General features: G+C 41.4%; 1 protein-coding gene across 1 annotated transcript in view; it reads left to right on the forward strand.

Annotated features, from left to right (window-relative positions):
- si:dkey-247m21.3 (5-hydroxytryptamine receptor 4) overlaps nucleotides 1-17,959 on the forward strand; it is a 31,603-nt gene extending 13,644 nt beyond the window's left edge. The window contains exons 6-7 of the mRNA XM_037484207.2: nucleotides 1,157-1,818; nucleotides 15,850-17,959. Of these exons, the coding sequence (XP_037340104.1) occupies nucleotides 1,157-1,818; nucleotides 15,850-15,943 (756 nt within the window). The 3' untranslated portion in view covers nucleotides 15,944-17,959. The remainder of the gene's footprint in view (nucleotides 1-1,156; nucleotides 1,819-15,849) is intronic.
- Nucleotides 17,960-18,140: the final 181 nt, after the last annotated feature.

Raw genomic sequence — 18,140 nt, forward strand, 5'->3', positions numbered from 1 at the left:
GTAGTTGCTTGCATTGCATGGCACACTAGTTGTTGCCCGAAAAAAATGAGTGGTTAGAAATCGTTTCTCCTTCTCACTCTCTCACAAAGCCATGAGAATTGATTCGATAGTTGTGACACACGCTAAACAATACGGAGCAGTGTGTTAGCTCGGTGTGAACATTCCCACCGAAGCCAGAGTGAAGCTCCGCACTGAAGGGGGGCACGCTGGTATGAAAGTGAGGAGTCTCAACTCTCTCTTAGCTTCGAAATCAGGATTACTCAAAAGCTATTGTATGAGGTTCATTCAAACTATCTTATGTTCAGTTTGCTTCATGCCCAATTAGAAGCAATATAAACGGAAAATGAATAATATTGGGAAGCTCAGGCCTGTTTTTCCTCATGGTCAGCAACCTCTTTAGGAGATCCTGTCCCAGCTTGTACGATGACAAGAAATTGTCGCATGTGATTTTGTGTCCCCTGTGCCCCTGAGACATGTCCAGGACAACTCTCATCCCTTGATTTATATCCGGGTGTCCTCCACCGGGTTTGAAAAAATAATTTAATTCAATTCAATTCATTTTATTTTGTATAGCCCAAAATCGCAAATTACAAATTTGCCTCAGAGGGCTTTACAGTCTGTACACATGCAACATCCTCTGTCCCGAAACCCTCACATCGGCACAGGAAAATCTCCCCAAAATATGAAAAAACCCTTCAATGGGGAAAAAAAGGGAAGAAACCTTAGGGAGAACGTCAGAGGAGGGATCCCTCTCCCGGGATGGACAGACTGCAATGGATGTCATGTGCACAGAATCAACAATGTTAAAAAGTACAATACATTCAAATCCTCCAACAGAAATGATGCAAGTAATTGCAAGTAGCAGAACAAGTGTACAGCAGGACCACTGCAGGGACAACCTCCATCAGATAGAACCACCATCCACACAGGCTTCTGTGGGGAGGGAGAGCAGAAAGATGTTGGTTTATGATGAATGAATCGTATTTAAAATGATGATGATTGCAGCAGCAGGTGTCAGCAGAGCAAATAATGAATTGTATTATTTTTGTTTCGATAATTTGTACTGCTCAACTTAAAAGTTAACCTCTTCGAAGTTCAAAAACATTTCTGCCAACGTCTTGCTTATTTTTGTTTCCGTCTATCGTCTCCTTCCCAGATTGAGGAGAGACGCTCCTCAGGCGGCTCCAACGACACCAGCTGCGTGTTCCTGGTGAACCGGCCGTACGCCTTGATCTGCTCCACCGTGGCCTTCTACGTCCCGTTGGCTCTCATGGTCCTGGCCTACCAGCGCATCTACGTCACCGCCATGACCCACGTGCGGCAGATAGAGACCCTGCAGCGGGCCGGCTCTGCTCCCGTCTTTGGGACCACTCCGGTGGTCACCGTGAGGTCCTCCACTTCCTCTGACCCGTCGGACCACTACCACCTTCGGACGGCAGCGGGCGCGTCCTCCTCGGAGCACGCGCCCGCAGCGAACAGCCGCATGCGCATCGAGACCAAGGCGGCGAAGACGCTGGCGGTTATAATGGGTTGTTTCTGCCTGTGCTGGGCGCCGTTCTTCATCACCAACGTGGTGGACCCCTTCATCCATTACTCAGTGCCCTGGCAGCTGTGGACAGCCTGGCTGTGGCTCGGGTACATCAACTCGGGGCTGAACCCTTTCCTGTACGCCTTTCTGAACCGGGCCTTTCGGAGGGCGTTTCTGGTGATCCTCTGCTGCGGCGATGAGCGGTACGCGCGGCAGAGGAGCTGCTCCTACGGACACGCCCAAAGGGCGTACTCGGCTGCGTCGGCCAACGGGACGTCAATGGCCCTGAGGTAAAGACGTGGTAAAGGCGCGGCTGAACCCGGTTCTGTGGGTGTGTCCTTCATGTCCCATCCTTGCCACTGGGCTGTAAGAAAGTCCATTTTTTTGTGTTGCATTCAACCTAATCTTCACAATGCCACAGCGCCATATAATGCGCTGGTAAGGGGGGTAATTGTTTGGTTCACTTCCCTTGACGCGTTGGCGGGAAGTGTGGCTGAGTTTGGTTTTAATATTTTTGGATAAGTTTACCCAGCATCCAGCAGCAAACGTTAGCGGCAGTCAATGACCTGCAGAGCCCCCGCCACGGATGACATGATGCAATTTGCTAAATCAAAAGGCTGCTTCTACAAAAGGTGCTGTTTCATTTAAGTCAAAGTATTCTTCTATTGAACTGTTTGTCTAAATGGCACCAAATTCAAGGGAGCACAAAAAAAGCCACTATTGGACTGGCGGTTCTCAAGATATTCGAAAGAAACACAGAGAGGCAGACAGAGACTTTTTTCGTTCCAATTTAATATCTTTTTATTTTGTTCAGATGGAGATCTGTCAAAAGTTAGGTCAGTCGGCCCAAAGCTGCATTTTTATACATCACAGTATAAATGACTAATTGGTGACATAGATTAGTTTTGGATTACATTTTTTCCTTTTTTAAGAATTTAAAATGAATAAAACATGATTTGATTTCATCTCTACATAAAGTTTTGTCAATCATCATGCCATCATCTTATTTAATTTCTCATTTATATGTCATACTTTACTGCGTTAATAATATATCTGAACAGGCTGTGCCTGTTCTATTAATATTTATCCAAGGGCCAAAGCAGCTGTGGTGCTCTGAAGAAACAAAAAGTCCGGGAAAATTCTCCTGGACTTATTTTAATCAGGTCATTCCATTTTGGAGTGTGGTGTGTACTCCTAATATGATTGTGAAGTCATCAGTTATGTCATATAGTTTTCTTAACATACGTCCAATTAGGAAATGTAATTCAAGGTGAGCTGACAAATAGAGGAACACGCTCTCAGGCTTTAGCGCAGATTTCGACACTGTTGATGTATTTAGTGCTTAAACTCTTCTTAACTTATAAGCATGCAGCAATACGGATCTGCTACAGTAGAAGCTGGGGACAAGGATGGAGTAATAAGCCAGAACAGACAGAAAAATCAGCATCTGGCTCGTGGAGTTATGAAACAGCCGCTGTGACGACGTGCCGGGGTCCTGCTAAAAATCCTTTGACAAAAATGCACTCTGTCGGAAACCCTAGCAAGATCCATCCAGCCTCGCTAGATGGAAGTTGTTAACTCCAAGTAGGCAGCTTCCGAGCTAAATGCGTCCTGGTGCATCTGCTCTGGAAGCGCGGACGCCTGCAGCAAAGTGATGTTTCTCCGCTTCACAAGCACCACTTTGCTGCAGGCGCCCGCGCTTCCAGAGCAGATGCACTGCTTTTGCATTTGGATCGGAAGTCAGGAAGACTGACTTGGAATTGTCGTCTTCCAATTTGCAATGAAATGCAGCATCAACAAAACACATTTGCTTGTTTATTCCTTTTTTCTTTTTTGCATGTGACATTTTTTTATTGCAAAAATTGGAAAAAGCTTTGACTTGAAACGGCATTGTCTTTATAGTTATTGCTCTTATCAAACCCTCGATGAGTACAACTGACACCGTCCGGAAAGTAAACCCCAACTCAAGTTCTGTTGAGCTTAGAGTCATCTGAGGTGTTAAACTTCATGGAGGATAGATTAAGTGTTTTAATATGTAGTATTATTTCAGTGATGGCTATCTTTAATTAATTGATAATGAATGGTAGCGCGATGACCGTCTGACATTGTTTCAATTTTACAGCAGGTTTTCTGTTGACGTTAATGGTGGTGATTTAGTCGACGCCTGTGTTTGTGTTTTCCTTCTAGTGGGGATGATGGAGGAGGTGACCTGCTTGGGTCTGCACTGTGTAACTTTAGCACAAGTACTTTTCTGCTGCAGAGAGACAGATGCATACGCACTTACACACACACACACACACACACACACACACAGCTGACAAATTAATATATACACAGTATGTAAAAAGCAGTGATGTGAGTTAGAAATTCTTAAAATCCTGCATGGGAAAACCCACTCATATAATGCTTCCTGGACACAAGTGCAAGTGTGTGTCTGCCGTTTGTAGAGAGGAAGCTCGCTGACCTTATGCCTCCTCTCCACTCATAGTGTTCTTTTGTTGTAATGTGTATTTCCGTGGTGTCTGTGTGCTTTTTTCCGTCCTTCTACCTGTGTGTGTGTGTGTGTGTGTGTGTGTGAAACTGAAAAAACTCCAATCTGATGTTGTCTCTTAAACTCTCTCGGACATAAAACAGACTCAGACAAGGAGATTACCGCAAACAGGATACTGCAAACTGGAATGAATGGAGGAATCCTTGAGTCATGTGAGCGCTAGGCCGTTTAGCCTCAGTCTGTGCGTGCATGGTGATGTGTCCTTTCGGGTGTTTCTCTATAACTGTCTTCTGTCTTTTATTTATTCCTGCGTGAACGCAGTTTTGTGCGCACTTGACAACAATCTGTCAGTTTTTCAGACTCGGGAGCCATAAAAGGCAGATTTGTTCTGCAAAGACCACCATTCATCTTTAAAGACTGCCTGCAGCCTTCCTGCGTCTTACTAAACAGTTGCTTGTCCAGTTCATTACATGGTCAACAGTAGTTTTCTAGTTCATGCTCAATCTACCCAAACCTTAATAATACTAATGAAGAATAATAACAAATATTATGAACAACTTAAATAAATAGGAAGAATAACAAAATGCCAGTATAGACCTATGGGCTTAATATGAATACAGAACTTTCTAGTTCCTATATCCTATAAATATGGATTTTTAAATGTTTTGATCACTCTCATGTACTTTTTACATCATCAGGTTTCTTTGTAGTACAGAATGGTTTGTGGGATTCTCCTCATCGTTCTCAACAACACACACATGCTCACCATCAACGCCATGCTGCAGCAGTGGAAAGTAGACACTTGTTTGGGTTTAGAGTTTAAACACAGACTTAGAAAGTTAAAAGACAATGAGATACTATCCACGGGAGCCTTGTGTTACTCCAGAACAGGAGTATTCAATTATTATTCAGCAAAGTCCAGTTAGTCATGCAAAAGCCTGGAACATCACAGGAAAGTCTATCTTGTACAAGGGGTTGGTGTCATATATGTTGATTGCTATTGCCTAGCAGATGTATTAGCGTCTGTATGTTGTCGACAACAGAGTGTCCTTCATTATAAAGGCTAAATACTCTCATTTGAAATGAACGTTCTTCTCTCATCTCTCAAGGGAAATAAGCAGCCGATTTCAAAATGAGCCCAGACAGGAGGTCAAATACACAAACACGTATTACAGTGCTCTGTGGAGATGGCATCTCCGAGCGGTCAAAACACTGAGCTTTTATACACACATATGAAGGCCATCCTTAGGGGCAGGTGTGAAAAATTGCAAACCAAGTTAAGAACCAAGGTTAAGATGGGGCTAAGAGTTCCTTTGTTCGAGCATTTGTGTGAAAGCATGTTTTACTGCCCTCCTTTCTTCGTACACAGCTACATAAGGAAACTTTTGAATCACCCTGCTTTTTGCACATTACTTCAATACAGACAACAATCACTCTGTTAGCATAAGACTAGGCTATAACATATTTTACCATTACAGTGTGTATTGCTATCAAGCTGCGATGCTTATTGGTATGAAGGTATTGGATTGGATGCTCATTACGTCGACTTAACGGTATTTACAATGTATGAACATTTTCGGGCAGTTTCCTGCACTGCTGCACAAGTGCCGTAATCATTCTTAATTATCTGTTGGTTATAGGTACAAGGTCCAGATATGGTCCGCCTATTAGTGACCCCTGCTCCACGCAATAACGTATGTATTTCTATTAGAGCAATTTAGTATGAGGAAAAGGCGGTTCTTTTCACTCGATTTATTACCTCGGTAGACATTGTAAACTTGGGTTTATGGCCTCAATTGCGAGTTTCAAGTATTTTTAACAGGGCATTGTTATGCTGTAAATGATGGTACCATTTAAGATACGATAGAATATAAAATAGGGTATGCTTTAGGGCCTGGCTACGTTTTGATTGGTGTTGTTACGGTTCATGTTCCGTCTGTGTTTTTCCATTCGTGAAAGTCAGTTGTTGTCCACACACCAATGGGTGATGTCATAAGCAAGATGATGTCACGATGACAGCGTCCTCTTATTAAAACAGGTGAATGCTTCTATCATCGGTTATATTTGCTGCAAAATGTAGCAATTTTCCCATATTGGCGGTGCAATAAATGGGAACTTAACTTCCAGCCCACTTTTGTTATCCAGGTCATCACAGTTTGGAAATATCAAACCAGTCGTGCAAAGATTTGCTATTTTCATAACCCAGAGCTCTACCCATTACTACATATGGACATTTTAGAGGTATCTTATTGCTTTTAAACTTGTTGATGATTCTGCGGACATCATGTTTTCATATGCATATGATTGTCAACAAGTTTAATATAATTTCTCCTCGGATTGTCTGTAGTTCCTCCGTGACTCTCTCAGCGCCGTCATCCTACCTCCTTCGGAGCAGCTGACATCAATACCTTAAACAGTGTGGGCTGAATGTGTGAGCTTCAACTCAAAAACACAAGCATGAGAGGGATTTAAACGAGAGTGAAAAGTGTAAAATGAGAGACTGATACAGCCCCTATGTGCACATTCCACAAATACACGGTTATCAGGCCTGTCCAATCAGTGTGATTGTTATGCGCTCCAGCTATCTGCCAGCTAATGCCAAAGCAAAGAGGAGCTTTTTAACCATTTCAAAACAGCAGAATTTGTAATCTCACTGGAGCAAAGGTTCACTCTTTGGGTCAAGGCCTTGCCGCCATGCTTCAGTCCTGAATCTTATACATACAGCGGGTGTAATAAATATTGAACACGTCACCAATTCTTCTCAGTAAATATATTTCCAAAGGAGCTATCGACATGAAATTTTCACCAGATAGTAATAGTTTTATACAGCAATTGAAACACTAAGATAATACAAAGCATTACACACAATGTAACCGGTTGTCAGGTTATATCAAAAGGGCAGCCCACCGATTTTTACACACACAGGATCAATTCAATGGTCAGGAGGAGCAAAACTCAGTCAAAAAAATATGTGTAAAGTCTTTTGTGGCTCTGGAGGAGCTTTGTCAGGTCTGTGAATTAAAGGTCAAGGCTGCTCTCTATGGACTGCAGATTTTCGTTGGTGTTTCTGAGAAAAATATGTTAGCAAGTTGCATTGTGAGAAATGCCGGATCCAGATTTTGGGTGAAGTTCAACCGATACTTGGAACCTAAGGTTTGTATATTCAAGCTTCCAGCTTTGGTGAGATATTGGAGGAAAGATCCTAAACTGAAGAATAAACGTCTTCTCATCTTCAAAAAACAGATCAGTCTATTCCGGTTGATAACGCATGGTTTCATCCTTCAACACGGTGTTCATTTGCTAGTAAATGGATTATCACCTTTTGTTTCTAGATGGTTTATCCTCCACAACAGCAAGTCAGTGCTATCTTACTTTCCCAGAATGCAGGCGACATGCAAATTCTCAAAAAACTAAGCTCTTTTTTAAAAATTCCCCTTGGATGTATATGCTGCAGCAATGATTTGAGCATGTTATGTCAACCAAAGACACTCAGTTTAGAAAGACGAGCCAAAGAAGTGTAAACACCAGTCTGTGATTTATTATGAAGCTTATTAGATTTATTACTGTTTGATTAAAACTTCCCCAAATCAAATCCCTGTGCTGCTTCTTCCTGCAGCTCATTTTCTCCCTTTTTGATCGTCAGAAGGCCTTCGCTCCAACAGAAGGAATGACTGCGTGTTAACATATTTTATACTGCAACAAAAGGGTTTAAAAAAGAGCCTAGAGAGTAAAACGTGAAAAAAAAAGCCTTCAACATGTTAAAAAATAAGCACCATGTTGTTGTTGTCCTGAATTCATCCGCAGCTGACGTTTCTCTTCCTCATCAGTTTGGGACTCGGCCTGGATGTTCTGAACTCATCTGTGATTCTGAATGAAACTCTCCCTCAGTCTACCGGCTCTCCTCTGTGACCCAAACATGGTTTCCATGGCGACAAATTGGACAGTAGAATGAACCCACCTGGGAAAATGAACTTATAAATTCAATTAAGTCAGTCCTTTTATCTGCAAGGGACAAAATACTTTCTCTGTTTTTCTTTGTCCACATAGACATTATTAAGCTCATTTGCGAGTTTTTTTGGGGGGGGGAGCAGAAACAAGCTTTAAATACTGACACCACGATTTACTGACCTTTCAGCTTCGGTCTATTCTAACTCCTGAGGCACATATCTGTCTCTTCAGCCGCTTCACTTATTCGATAACTGTGTCTGTCTGCCATTTTTGAAAAGGCCATTTAACATGGATTTATCCGTTTTTTTTCCTGCTAAATATAGCCTACAGAAAACCCTGTGAGAGCTGTGAGAGTGAACCAAACAAGAAAACCACAGGCCGAAAAACCAAAACAATGAGATGAAAAGATGTTAAAATGTTCCATAGATCGGGTCACTTCTAATTGATACCACAACATTGTCAATAGAAACCGGAGGAGTTACCCTCAGCTGACACAGGGTTCTGCTAAAGACAACACGGAGCTGGGAAATGAATCTTATCTGCGTTTCAGCACATTGAGACATCATGAGTGAACTTTGCATTGGATTTCTTGCCAGGATTTCTGATCCGGTCTCTGAGGAATACCATGCATCTGGGATCACTCTCACTGTCTTATCTTTGGTGGAAATGTGGATGTACCGAACATCTTTTCAGTCCAATGTCATCAACACCATGAGGAAAAAAGCTTGATGAGTGAGGATGTGGTCACAGTTCAAGTGGTTCTGTAATGTCAGCTTGTTTGCATTTTCTCATGTTTCGCTGCTGACGGTCTAATGTTGAGCAGAGTAGAACTTGTTAGTAACAATCACATAACTACTCATTTATAAATTGCCAGGATAGACATCTGGAAAGAAATCTCATTTCATTTTTGCTTCAACCTTTCATCCATGAGCACCTGCTGCCACCCATAATCCCTTGTGCTGCCGGGGTCATTTCCTGAAGATGAATTGAATCATATGTTCTCTCCTGTTGTTTTGTTGCTTTTAACTGTTTGATAACCTCGGGGTCCGACAGCGCTGTGTATATAAAAGGAAAATAGTTTGGCCTCACATATGATATTATAAAGTATATGATCAATTTATACTCCAAAACCAACACTGTAAAATACACTCAATACGATGAACAATACAGCAATTGAGTTTTAGTGGTGTTGTAAATTATGTGTGGAAGCTTTCCATGCTGACGTCCTTGAGCTTCAGGGGAATTACACTCTACACGGTTCCGTCCGCTCAGAAGAGAGCAAAGCACTGGGTTTGTGTCTGACACAGACAGCACAACGGCTCGGTTTGAATCCGTCACTGGCTGGCGGCATGTGAGCTGTACAGCAGAGCTGAGTTCCAATCACAGGACGAGGTGAAGGCATTCTTTGGATTTGTTCTGTTCATTTTGTTTCCACTGTTCTGGTCATGTGTTCTTACTCTGAACAATGCATTACATAAAAAAACACACATGCAATGAAAGCATAAATGTCTTCAGACTGCAGCTGATGCCAAAAGAGGTCGCCTCATGGATCTAATTAGCACGTGTCATACTTACTCCTTTAAATTTCATCAATATCAATGCACACTCACTTTGAGCTCACATACTCTGTGTGTGCTGTATTTATTAACATTTTCCAGGAATTCAGGAAATTAGATCTTTCTTTCACTATGTCCCTCGTATACGCGGTGGTGTGGTGAGATGGGCTCCAGGCGAATGCTGCTGGTCCGTGAGCTGCTCCACTTTGATGTTACTCACATGCACATCAGGTGTAGCCACTGAAGAGAGAAAGCTTTTCTCATTATCTGTCTTCCACTCCTGCTCTTCTCCCATTTTCTGTGTGCCGTAAGCCCTCAGTTGAACCAGACATTTACGTTTTTTTTTTAATGTTATTGCTTTGTTATTGCTGAGTGTATTTTTTGTCTACTATTTGTTTCCTTAGCAACAGCAAGCAAACAGTTTTTTTTAAACTCTGGGTTAGATGATCATTGACACAAACTGCCACGTCGTTAATGACTTTACTTTATTTTAATGCAATTAAGTTGTATTAAATAACCTTCACCCCTGGATGCAGAAAGGTAAAAATTGGATTTCTAATGAATGTTCAACATAAAAATATGTTATATACTATATACATGCGATTGTTTGTGTGACAGTAAATAGCTACTCTTGTCTTCACATTCAAATGCATCTATTGTGAGACAAATACAGGAAGTGATGAGTAAGAGCATCAGCTTAACGTGTCAGGTTGAGTTTACCACAGCATCACAGCCCCATTTGTTCCGACTAAGTCATGAAGAACCGTGCAAATCAAGTTGATTTCCTCGCACAAGACTTTGGAAAATAGTTCAGGTGATGTCACACATTCGGCTTATAGTTGATTGTGTAAAAAAAGAACCCGAGCACCTGGAAAAGCTTTGAGAGGTTCGTCCAAAACAATAAATACATTTGCATGAGTCACAAGTTAAAGTTAGGTTTAATACTTCACCTTGCTAAAATCATTTCATTTTGGCACACACACACACACACACGCACACACACTGAGTACAAATACGCATACCGGTACATACAGTGTCCAACATAGAAGCAACGTGTCACTATCAGGTCCATCTCAGAGCAGGAAGTGAGATGGATTAACAGGGGATCATCCGGTCCGGAACTCCACCAGATCAAATAATCAGGATTTGCCTCTTATCAAAACGAGCTCTGTTTGAAGAACAGTAGGGATTTTTTTTGTGTTTTCTTGAAAAACAGTGCTTTCTTTTGTCTGCACAGACAGTCAGAGACATGAGGAACCACGGAAAACAAATGGACTGCATATTCTTTTTTAAAGTATGATTTCAATGTGTCTTCTACCTTACGTCTTCTTTTTTGTTTTCCTTTCATGAGAGTCCAATAAAAGTGTTCTTCGGCCCCTTGAATATTTGGGTGTAGTGTGACAGACATTTAGGACAGAACGCTCTACTTGAGCCTGAGTGACCAAATCCGAAAGTCAACACAAAGCCCTGCCAGTAAGTCCCTAATAGAAACAAGTGAGATGTTATTTCTTAAAGATGTGTCAGGGGCCGGTGTCATCGGATGGAAATGTGTCTTCTTTCAGAACGCCAGCCACAAAAGTATTAGCAGAACACTTTCTGTCCTAGAAACCCAGATCCTGCTGATGAAGAGGCGGCAGGGTGGATGCTCTAGTGGGCCGTCTGTGGTTTTGGTCACTCACAGTCATTTTTCACTGTGTGGTTGGTCATTTATATTTTTTTAGGGATGTGAAAGCTTTGCAGAGCACGTTTTCATGATAGAGGAGGAATGAATCTGATCGTTTTTACCACTGTTTGGATTTCCTTGTTACGTTTGTGTTTACTCGGCTTATCCTGAGTTGTGAATTGGTTTAAATATACTTTCTTTCTATCAGCAGATGGTCTGTTGTTTCTCTCCATGTTTTTATTGAAGAAGGACTTTCAGGTCTCTAAAAGGAGGCTGACCTGAAATCCGTGCAGAATATGAGCTCTAATGCATTTACAGCAGGACGGCGTGTCAATACAGTTCAGGTTCTCCAACATTTTGAAACTAGACCCAGGCAAAGATGGATTTCGACTCCCAGATGAGCCATCCAACATATTTGTTGTACTGGACTCCTTAAGGGCCCGGACCCCAGGGTGTCTTCGAGAATTCACACTGCCAATTAGCCGCTGAATTTCCCTCGAGTGTCCGAGCTGCCTAAGCGCGGCTTCGATTCGAACCTGCCGCTCTGTTCATGTGTGCAGGGAGGCAACTGTGTGTGTGTGTGTGTGTGTGTGTGTGTGTGTGTGTGTGTGTGTGTGTAGGCCAAAGCTGAAGTGTTTGATACTCAAAGCATTCATTATATTGTGAGTGACACCATGTGTTCCACCTAAAGTTTCTAATATGCCTTTGTGCTTTGGTAAATGTTCTCAGGTTTTTGAGTATGAACGTGTGAAGCATGCAGCCTATCATAAGTGGATATGAGTAGATTGCTTGGAAAAGGCAAAAATAAGTCCTCCAGTTGTATTCAAAGGGTTCCTGTGGGAAAGTGCTCCTTATCTTCCTCCCCCATCAGTGCTCCGTCCTCATTTCTTCGGTCCTCAAAGCGAGGAGATAAGCGTCAAAATGGATTATTTAATGTCCCTGAAAGATATTAGTGGTAAATTAAAGGAACACAAACCTCTCGTGTATCTCGTGCCGATCTGTCTTAACGGTTATGTGACAGGACATGCCTTGTTGTTTTTTGAGTAATATGAGACAGAAAATTTTAACTGGAGTGCTGAACTAAATGGAAATGTGAGAGGGTGCATGCAGCATCAACATGATGAGACATTCAAATGGGAAAGATTGATCAAGCCGATTGTAAATACGTCTTGTTTCTTGGCACATGGAACATTCCAGTTTCTAGATTTTCTCAAAGCACCACTCCTGAAGAACGATGTACTGAATACAGCTTTGACACGAATACAATAATAATAAAATACAGTTCTCATTAGAAAAAAAAACACATGGATGAGCCTTGACTGCACTGGTCTACCTCGTGATGTTTTGATGTGTAGCAGCAGAATGATGGGTTTGCATTGCATGTTATTTAGCAGTGTGGATTGTAGGATTATGTCCACATAATTTCTACTCACCGGACCTTTTTATTGGAGAGTGAGGATTCACTAGAAAGGCTTTTTACCAATGAGATCGAAGTAAAAACAGTAAATGAAACTGTTAATTGCACGAGTGAGTAAAGGCAATTTAAATCTATTGCGGGATTGGCGGACTACATCACTCGGCCCAGATGAAAACTGCTTTTGAAAGTTATTATTGAATGTAGATGCATTAGTTTCACACTATAAATAGGCTAAAAAATGTTATGTCATGAAAAAATCAGAAACATATTTGTCGATTCCCATGAGAGAAGTTAGTTTCTCCTTCTAACAGGCAAGGTTTTCATTTTTATTCAGAATTGACAGCTGACACAACCTCACCGAACATTTCCCCGCCATCGAAATGAAAACGTTAATGGAAAATTAAATTGCACATGTGGTGCGAGACAAAAGCTTCTCACCTTTTCCTTTAGCTCCAAATAGAGGGTAAAAACCAATGCAGAAAGCAAACCAGATTGGAGGAGACACGGGAGGGAAAAGCTCTGGTGGGAGTTGACCACTAAACTCTCTGTGGACAAAGTGATGTTGTACGATTTGATTTACCACGTGGGAAAATGTAAATAGTCTCTTTCCCTCCTTTTTTAATAACTCTGGGTAATCTGTCATGGGGGGGGGGAGGCTGTTGAATTTTAAAAAGCTAAATATAAAACTTTTGAAGCGGCACACGAGGAGGTAAAAAGCTGCTGTTCTGAACGACACAGATGTGTGCAGCGCATCGGACACATTTATTAAATGTGTTTAAGTGTCCTACATCATCGGATGTATGCAGTCCAAACATCTGCTTCGGGCACACGGATGAGGTTTAAGGAAATCATGTTTTGGTTTGGCTTATGAACAATACCACATAAGCACAGTAAGTCGGGAAAGCGACGTGTCTCTGCTCAATGGGAATTAACTAGTGGTGATCAGAAGCATAAACAGGCGCTTTGCTCCATGAGTCGTATTTTAGGGTTTTGGTCAAACTGCACCTACGGATTCATATTTGGTTTGAAATCTCCTGCTGAAGGATGAAATTGAATCCTAGGGTCCCCTTAGGCAAAAACCTTAACTTAATGAAGCTACATTTAAGCATAACTTTGTTTATGGACTTCATCCCTACAAAGACTCTCCCTCTGGTTTTCTCGTATTACGGTAAAGGGTCAGATCTCAGGGATTTGCAGGGTTTTGTTGGTCTCGTTAAATAAATAATAAATAAATAAATTCACAAAAGGGTCTATTTGAGAACTTTCGCATGACAATTTAATTAAAAATAAACTCAATAAATGTCTAATCTTCCTCAGGGCAGTAGGCGCAGCTGCTGCTGGCTGACGCTTCCTGTTGACTTACGACTTGAATTCACCCAGACAAACGTCCTCATGACTTAAGATCTTGGCAGATGATTGTCAAATTCTTTTTGCTCCAGTATCCAGGAGGTGATTGTTGTCTGTAGAGGGAAACCAGGAACTGCTTAAGCAGCACCATTCCTTTGTGGTGCCGAAAACAGGGAGGTTTACGTCAGTTAGCACTCCATCAGATTATACTCAGTAACTTCCCATCAGTTTGCAACTGATCAGTTGCACTGGGGATGCTTTTACCTCATGATCTGATACTGATAAGTGGGACACTTGAAAGCAGCCAAAGAAGAGATTAGTTGAAGTTAAAGGTTGTCTCAAAATGAAAGTTCACATTATTGATGATTTAGTTTGCAACAAAACGTATAGATGTAAGTTTACTAAACTTATAGCAGAAATTGCATTAAACAACTATTGAATGCTGTGCTACACAGTTTCTAACTACTTTTGGTTAAAGCCAATCCAGATATTTTTGGGAAGTAAACGGATGAAGAGAGTAGTTCTGTATTACACCTAAAAGATACTTATTGAAGGACACTGGGACATTTTTCAGTACATTGAACTTGCAGGGTTCATTTTTTATGGGGAGATGTTTGGCCTTAGACTCTTAATTCCATTACTATTTGTAATCCGGATACTTGTTTCCTTGAATTTCCTCTTCGCTACTATCTAACGCTGATCTTTCCTCTGGTGGCTGTTGGCAGTCTCAACCCCCGGCAGTGTGTCGGAGAGAGATAGACACAGTGTGTTTGGACCGTAAACACATTACCGCCCAGACAAAGGAGAAATAATATAAGTTAAAGAACATGTTCTGTTTATTCCACCCTGAACAGGCCTCTGCACGGGACTGAGTGTGTGGAACAAGTGACTGTGGTCGCCGTAGTGAATAGTCTGATAACAGATAGCCATTTACTGGGACTTACCCAGTGCCCAGACTTCCGTTCAGGTGTTTGGTGTGTGTGTGTGTGTGTGTGTGTGTGTGTGCCCTAAGTGTGTTTTCCCTTATTCACTTGCTCATGAGGTCTTCACACAGAGAGACAAATTACTTCAGACCTCAACAGTAAAGGGATTCTGCCACTTGAAGCCTAGTTTAGGGTTTATCGTTTGCACTGGGATTAAGTGTCAGATAATATTTCCGTTCATCCACTTTGCACTTTCCTTTCCTAAAGAGTTCGCACCACCCCAAGTACCCATGTAGGGTTCCCAAAACGCTCTTCATGACTGAATCAATAAATCCATTTTCATAATAGTATGTATTTACAAAAAAAAGTCTGTAAAAGTTTATAAAAAAACCTGAATATGAAGGACAAATACCTATTTTGATTTGAAGTACATTGTGCTGCTTTTTTATTGAACCCAACCAAGGGTTTAATTTGATACATATTTTGAAAAGCTACTTTTCTTTTAATATAAAATGGAATTTTGCCATCATAAACTAAACCTTTTTTTCCATCTCCCGCCTCTTCCTTCCTCCCGGCGGAAGACTTGATGCCTACTTTGAGAAGAATGCCGACATTAGTTCCCAGTCGCTCTTTAATCATCTCCACTGCCTCCTTCCCTTCTTTTTCCTCTGACTGCAGAAACTCAGCGCTTATCGCCACCAGCACCGTAATGAGATTACTGTTCCCAGACCTCAACTAGTCCTCATCACCTCTTGTGTTCTTGATTATTTAAAAAATACATTTCCAGTCTTTTATGATATTTGTTTGCATTGTATTTGTTTTATTCTTATTGTGCCGGTCTCTGTGATGACGGATTTATTGACATTCTAGTTTCAAGCGCTACAATCTGCATAACTCATGTTACAAGTTTGTGTGTAGAGTAATCCACGGTAATGCCGCGTGAAGTTTACTGAAAAGCTCTGCCTTCTTCTTTCAGATTGTCATTCCTTCCCAATCGGAGCTACAGCGACAACGGGCGGACGATACTGGCTAACGAGCAGGAGTCCCAGGACTCTCTAGGACCACTTTGAGGATGTCTGGAAAGAGCTTTGACAGCATCAGCTGACATGGAGGACCTTTGAGTCTGCTCACAGATGAAGAGTTCTTGGCCCGTGTAATGTCAACAGTCTGCTGTGATCCGACCTGAGACTGAGACCGGGATTATCTCAGCTGGGTATTCACTCCATGATCCAGAATCCTCATCAGATGACTTTTTTTGCTGATGCTGTCCATGTTCAGAGGCACTCTTGCAGCCATCTGATGTGCAGACAGTCTGATCTGGTGAACATGCAACATTGGTGCATTCCAAAGGACTTGTTGTATTGCGTCCATGGAATAAAACATACTCAATACTTTTTGAGGTTCTTATTCTAAGTCAGACGTCATGACCACAGGATGCGAAGATGAAGGTGAAGATGAAGAGGTCAGAGATCCAGCTTCTGCTTTGAAACCTCTGTTCCTGCACTCCTGCATAGGTATAGCAGAGGTACCTGCCAGCTTGTCACCCAGGTGACTGCAAAGCACATTAGATTTAAAGTGAAATTTATTGTAGAGCACTTAGTATTATTGTGTTTCACCAGCGTTGGCAGCACTCTGAAACAGCTGGACGTAATGTCACAAGTAGATGTTTCGGGGGGGTTTTACCCTTCATTTCATATTCCATTTTGAAAAAGATGTAAACACCAAAGGCCCAGGATGTGAAATCCAAAATTAGGGACTTCAATCTTGCAGTTTGTGATGAAATAAAGCATCATGCAAAACTTCTATCGTTGACCATTGTCATCATGCGGACACTTGGTGCACTTACTTCTGGCTGAACGTTTCAAATTTGTTGCATTTTGTTTCAAAACCAGCAGTGAGGTTGTGTTAGTTTGGTGGTGCAGCTCTACATCGCGGCAGCAAGGGGGAGAGCTTAGCATTTACTGCAAGGAGCGATAGAGACAGAGAAGGCTTGTAAATGAAGGAGACAATATTTAAAGGATATCAATATATTCTCCATACAAACACATACATGTACTCCAAAACGTTAAAGCTTCAGGAATCGGAGGAACAAAAACTGCGTGGTAAGACACATCATGACACAAATGTAAATGCGGATATCAATTACATGCAGAAAAAGCTCTTCACACAGAAAGGGTTGATTTGGATTTTGCTGATGTTACTGATGCGACTGTCCACCAAATGTTTAGTATCTACATGCACCAAAGAATTCTCTTGTTTGGCTCAATGTGAAATGTAAACATAATGTAAACAACAGCTAATGGAAGGCAAGGAATTATCGTGAAGATGGAGACCTGTGTTCATCAAGTATCTCAATTAGATTTAATCTATTTTCTATTATTTTATTTTAAAATGTTATTACATTATATTTTTCAGATAAAAAAAACACATTTTTTCCCCCTTGTCACAAATGTATAGACAACAACAACAAAATGAAAGTATTAGGAATCATCGTTGAGTATTTTCAGCCACTGATTTGGTGCTTCAGTGAGTATTGACAGCAGGGCAGTGTGCAAAGAATTATCGCCACTCAAACAGCATCAGGTGATTTTGACCACTAGAGGTCAATATTCATGCTCCTTTTAGTTTTAATCTGGACACTTTTTCTATAATCCGTAATTCTTTTTTGTTGCGCTCCCTGCTGTTTTGTGTTGGGCATGTTGTTGTTGCACAATATCAGGTCGATATTGGTATAAAGTAGTTTTAAAAAGGCCTTTATCCCGAGCTGACTCTCCTCTGATGTTTGACGCTTAATGTCTGTCTATCACAACATGATCAGGAGAGGGACACACGGAGGTGTGATGCCAACTCAACCGCCTACACCTTGTCATCACATTTTCATTTCTGTTTCTCTCTGCATGTCTGCCTTACAAAACAGCAGTTGACTAATCATATTTCTTTTTTTATTTGCAAAGCACAACCTCAGAGTCCAACCTGAACCAGTCCTTGTATTTCATCTTTAACAAGTGCAATGGAGATGACAAATAAACAGAGAATTCGACAATTACTGGAGTGCAGTGATTCATATAAGCTCTTATAAATGTGGAAAGCCCTTTGAGCTATACAAATGATAAATACAGATCTTGATTGTCGTATTCAGAGTTAATAAAGTAGTGTTAGTGAGGTATTTATGGCTGATTAACCCGGCATAAATTAATCTGTGTATTGGTCATTTGGATTCAGCACAACAAGCTGCTTTGTTTCTTTTCACAGTATTTGGACTCATGT

Source organism: Pungitius pungitius, chromosome 18, assembly GCF_949316345.1.
Source record: "Pungitius pungitius chromosome 18, fPunPun2.1, whole genome shotgun sequence".
Taxonomy (NCBI): domain Eukaryota; kingdom Metazoa; phylum Chordata; class Actinopteri; order Perciformes; family Gasterosteidae; genus Pungitius; species Pungitius pungitius.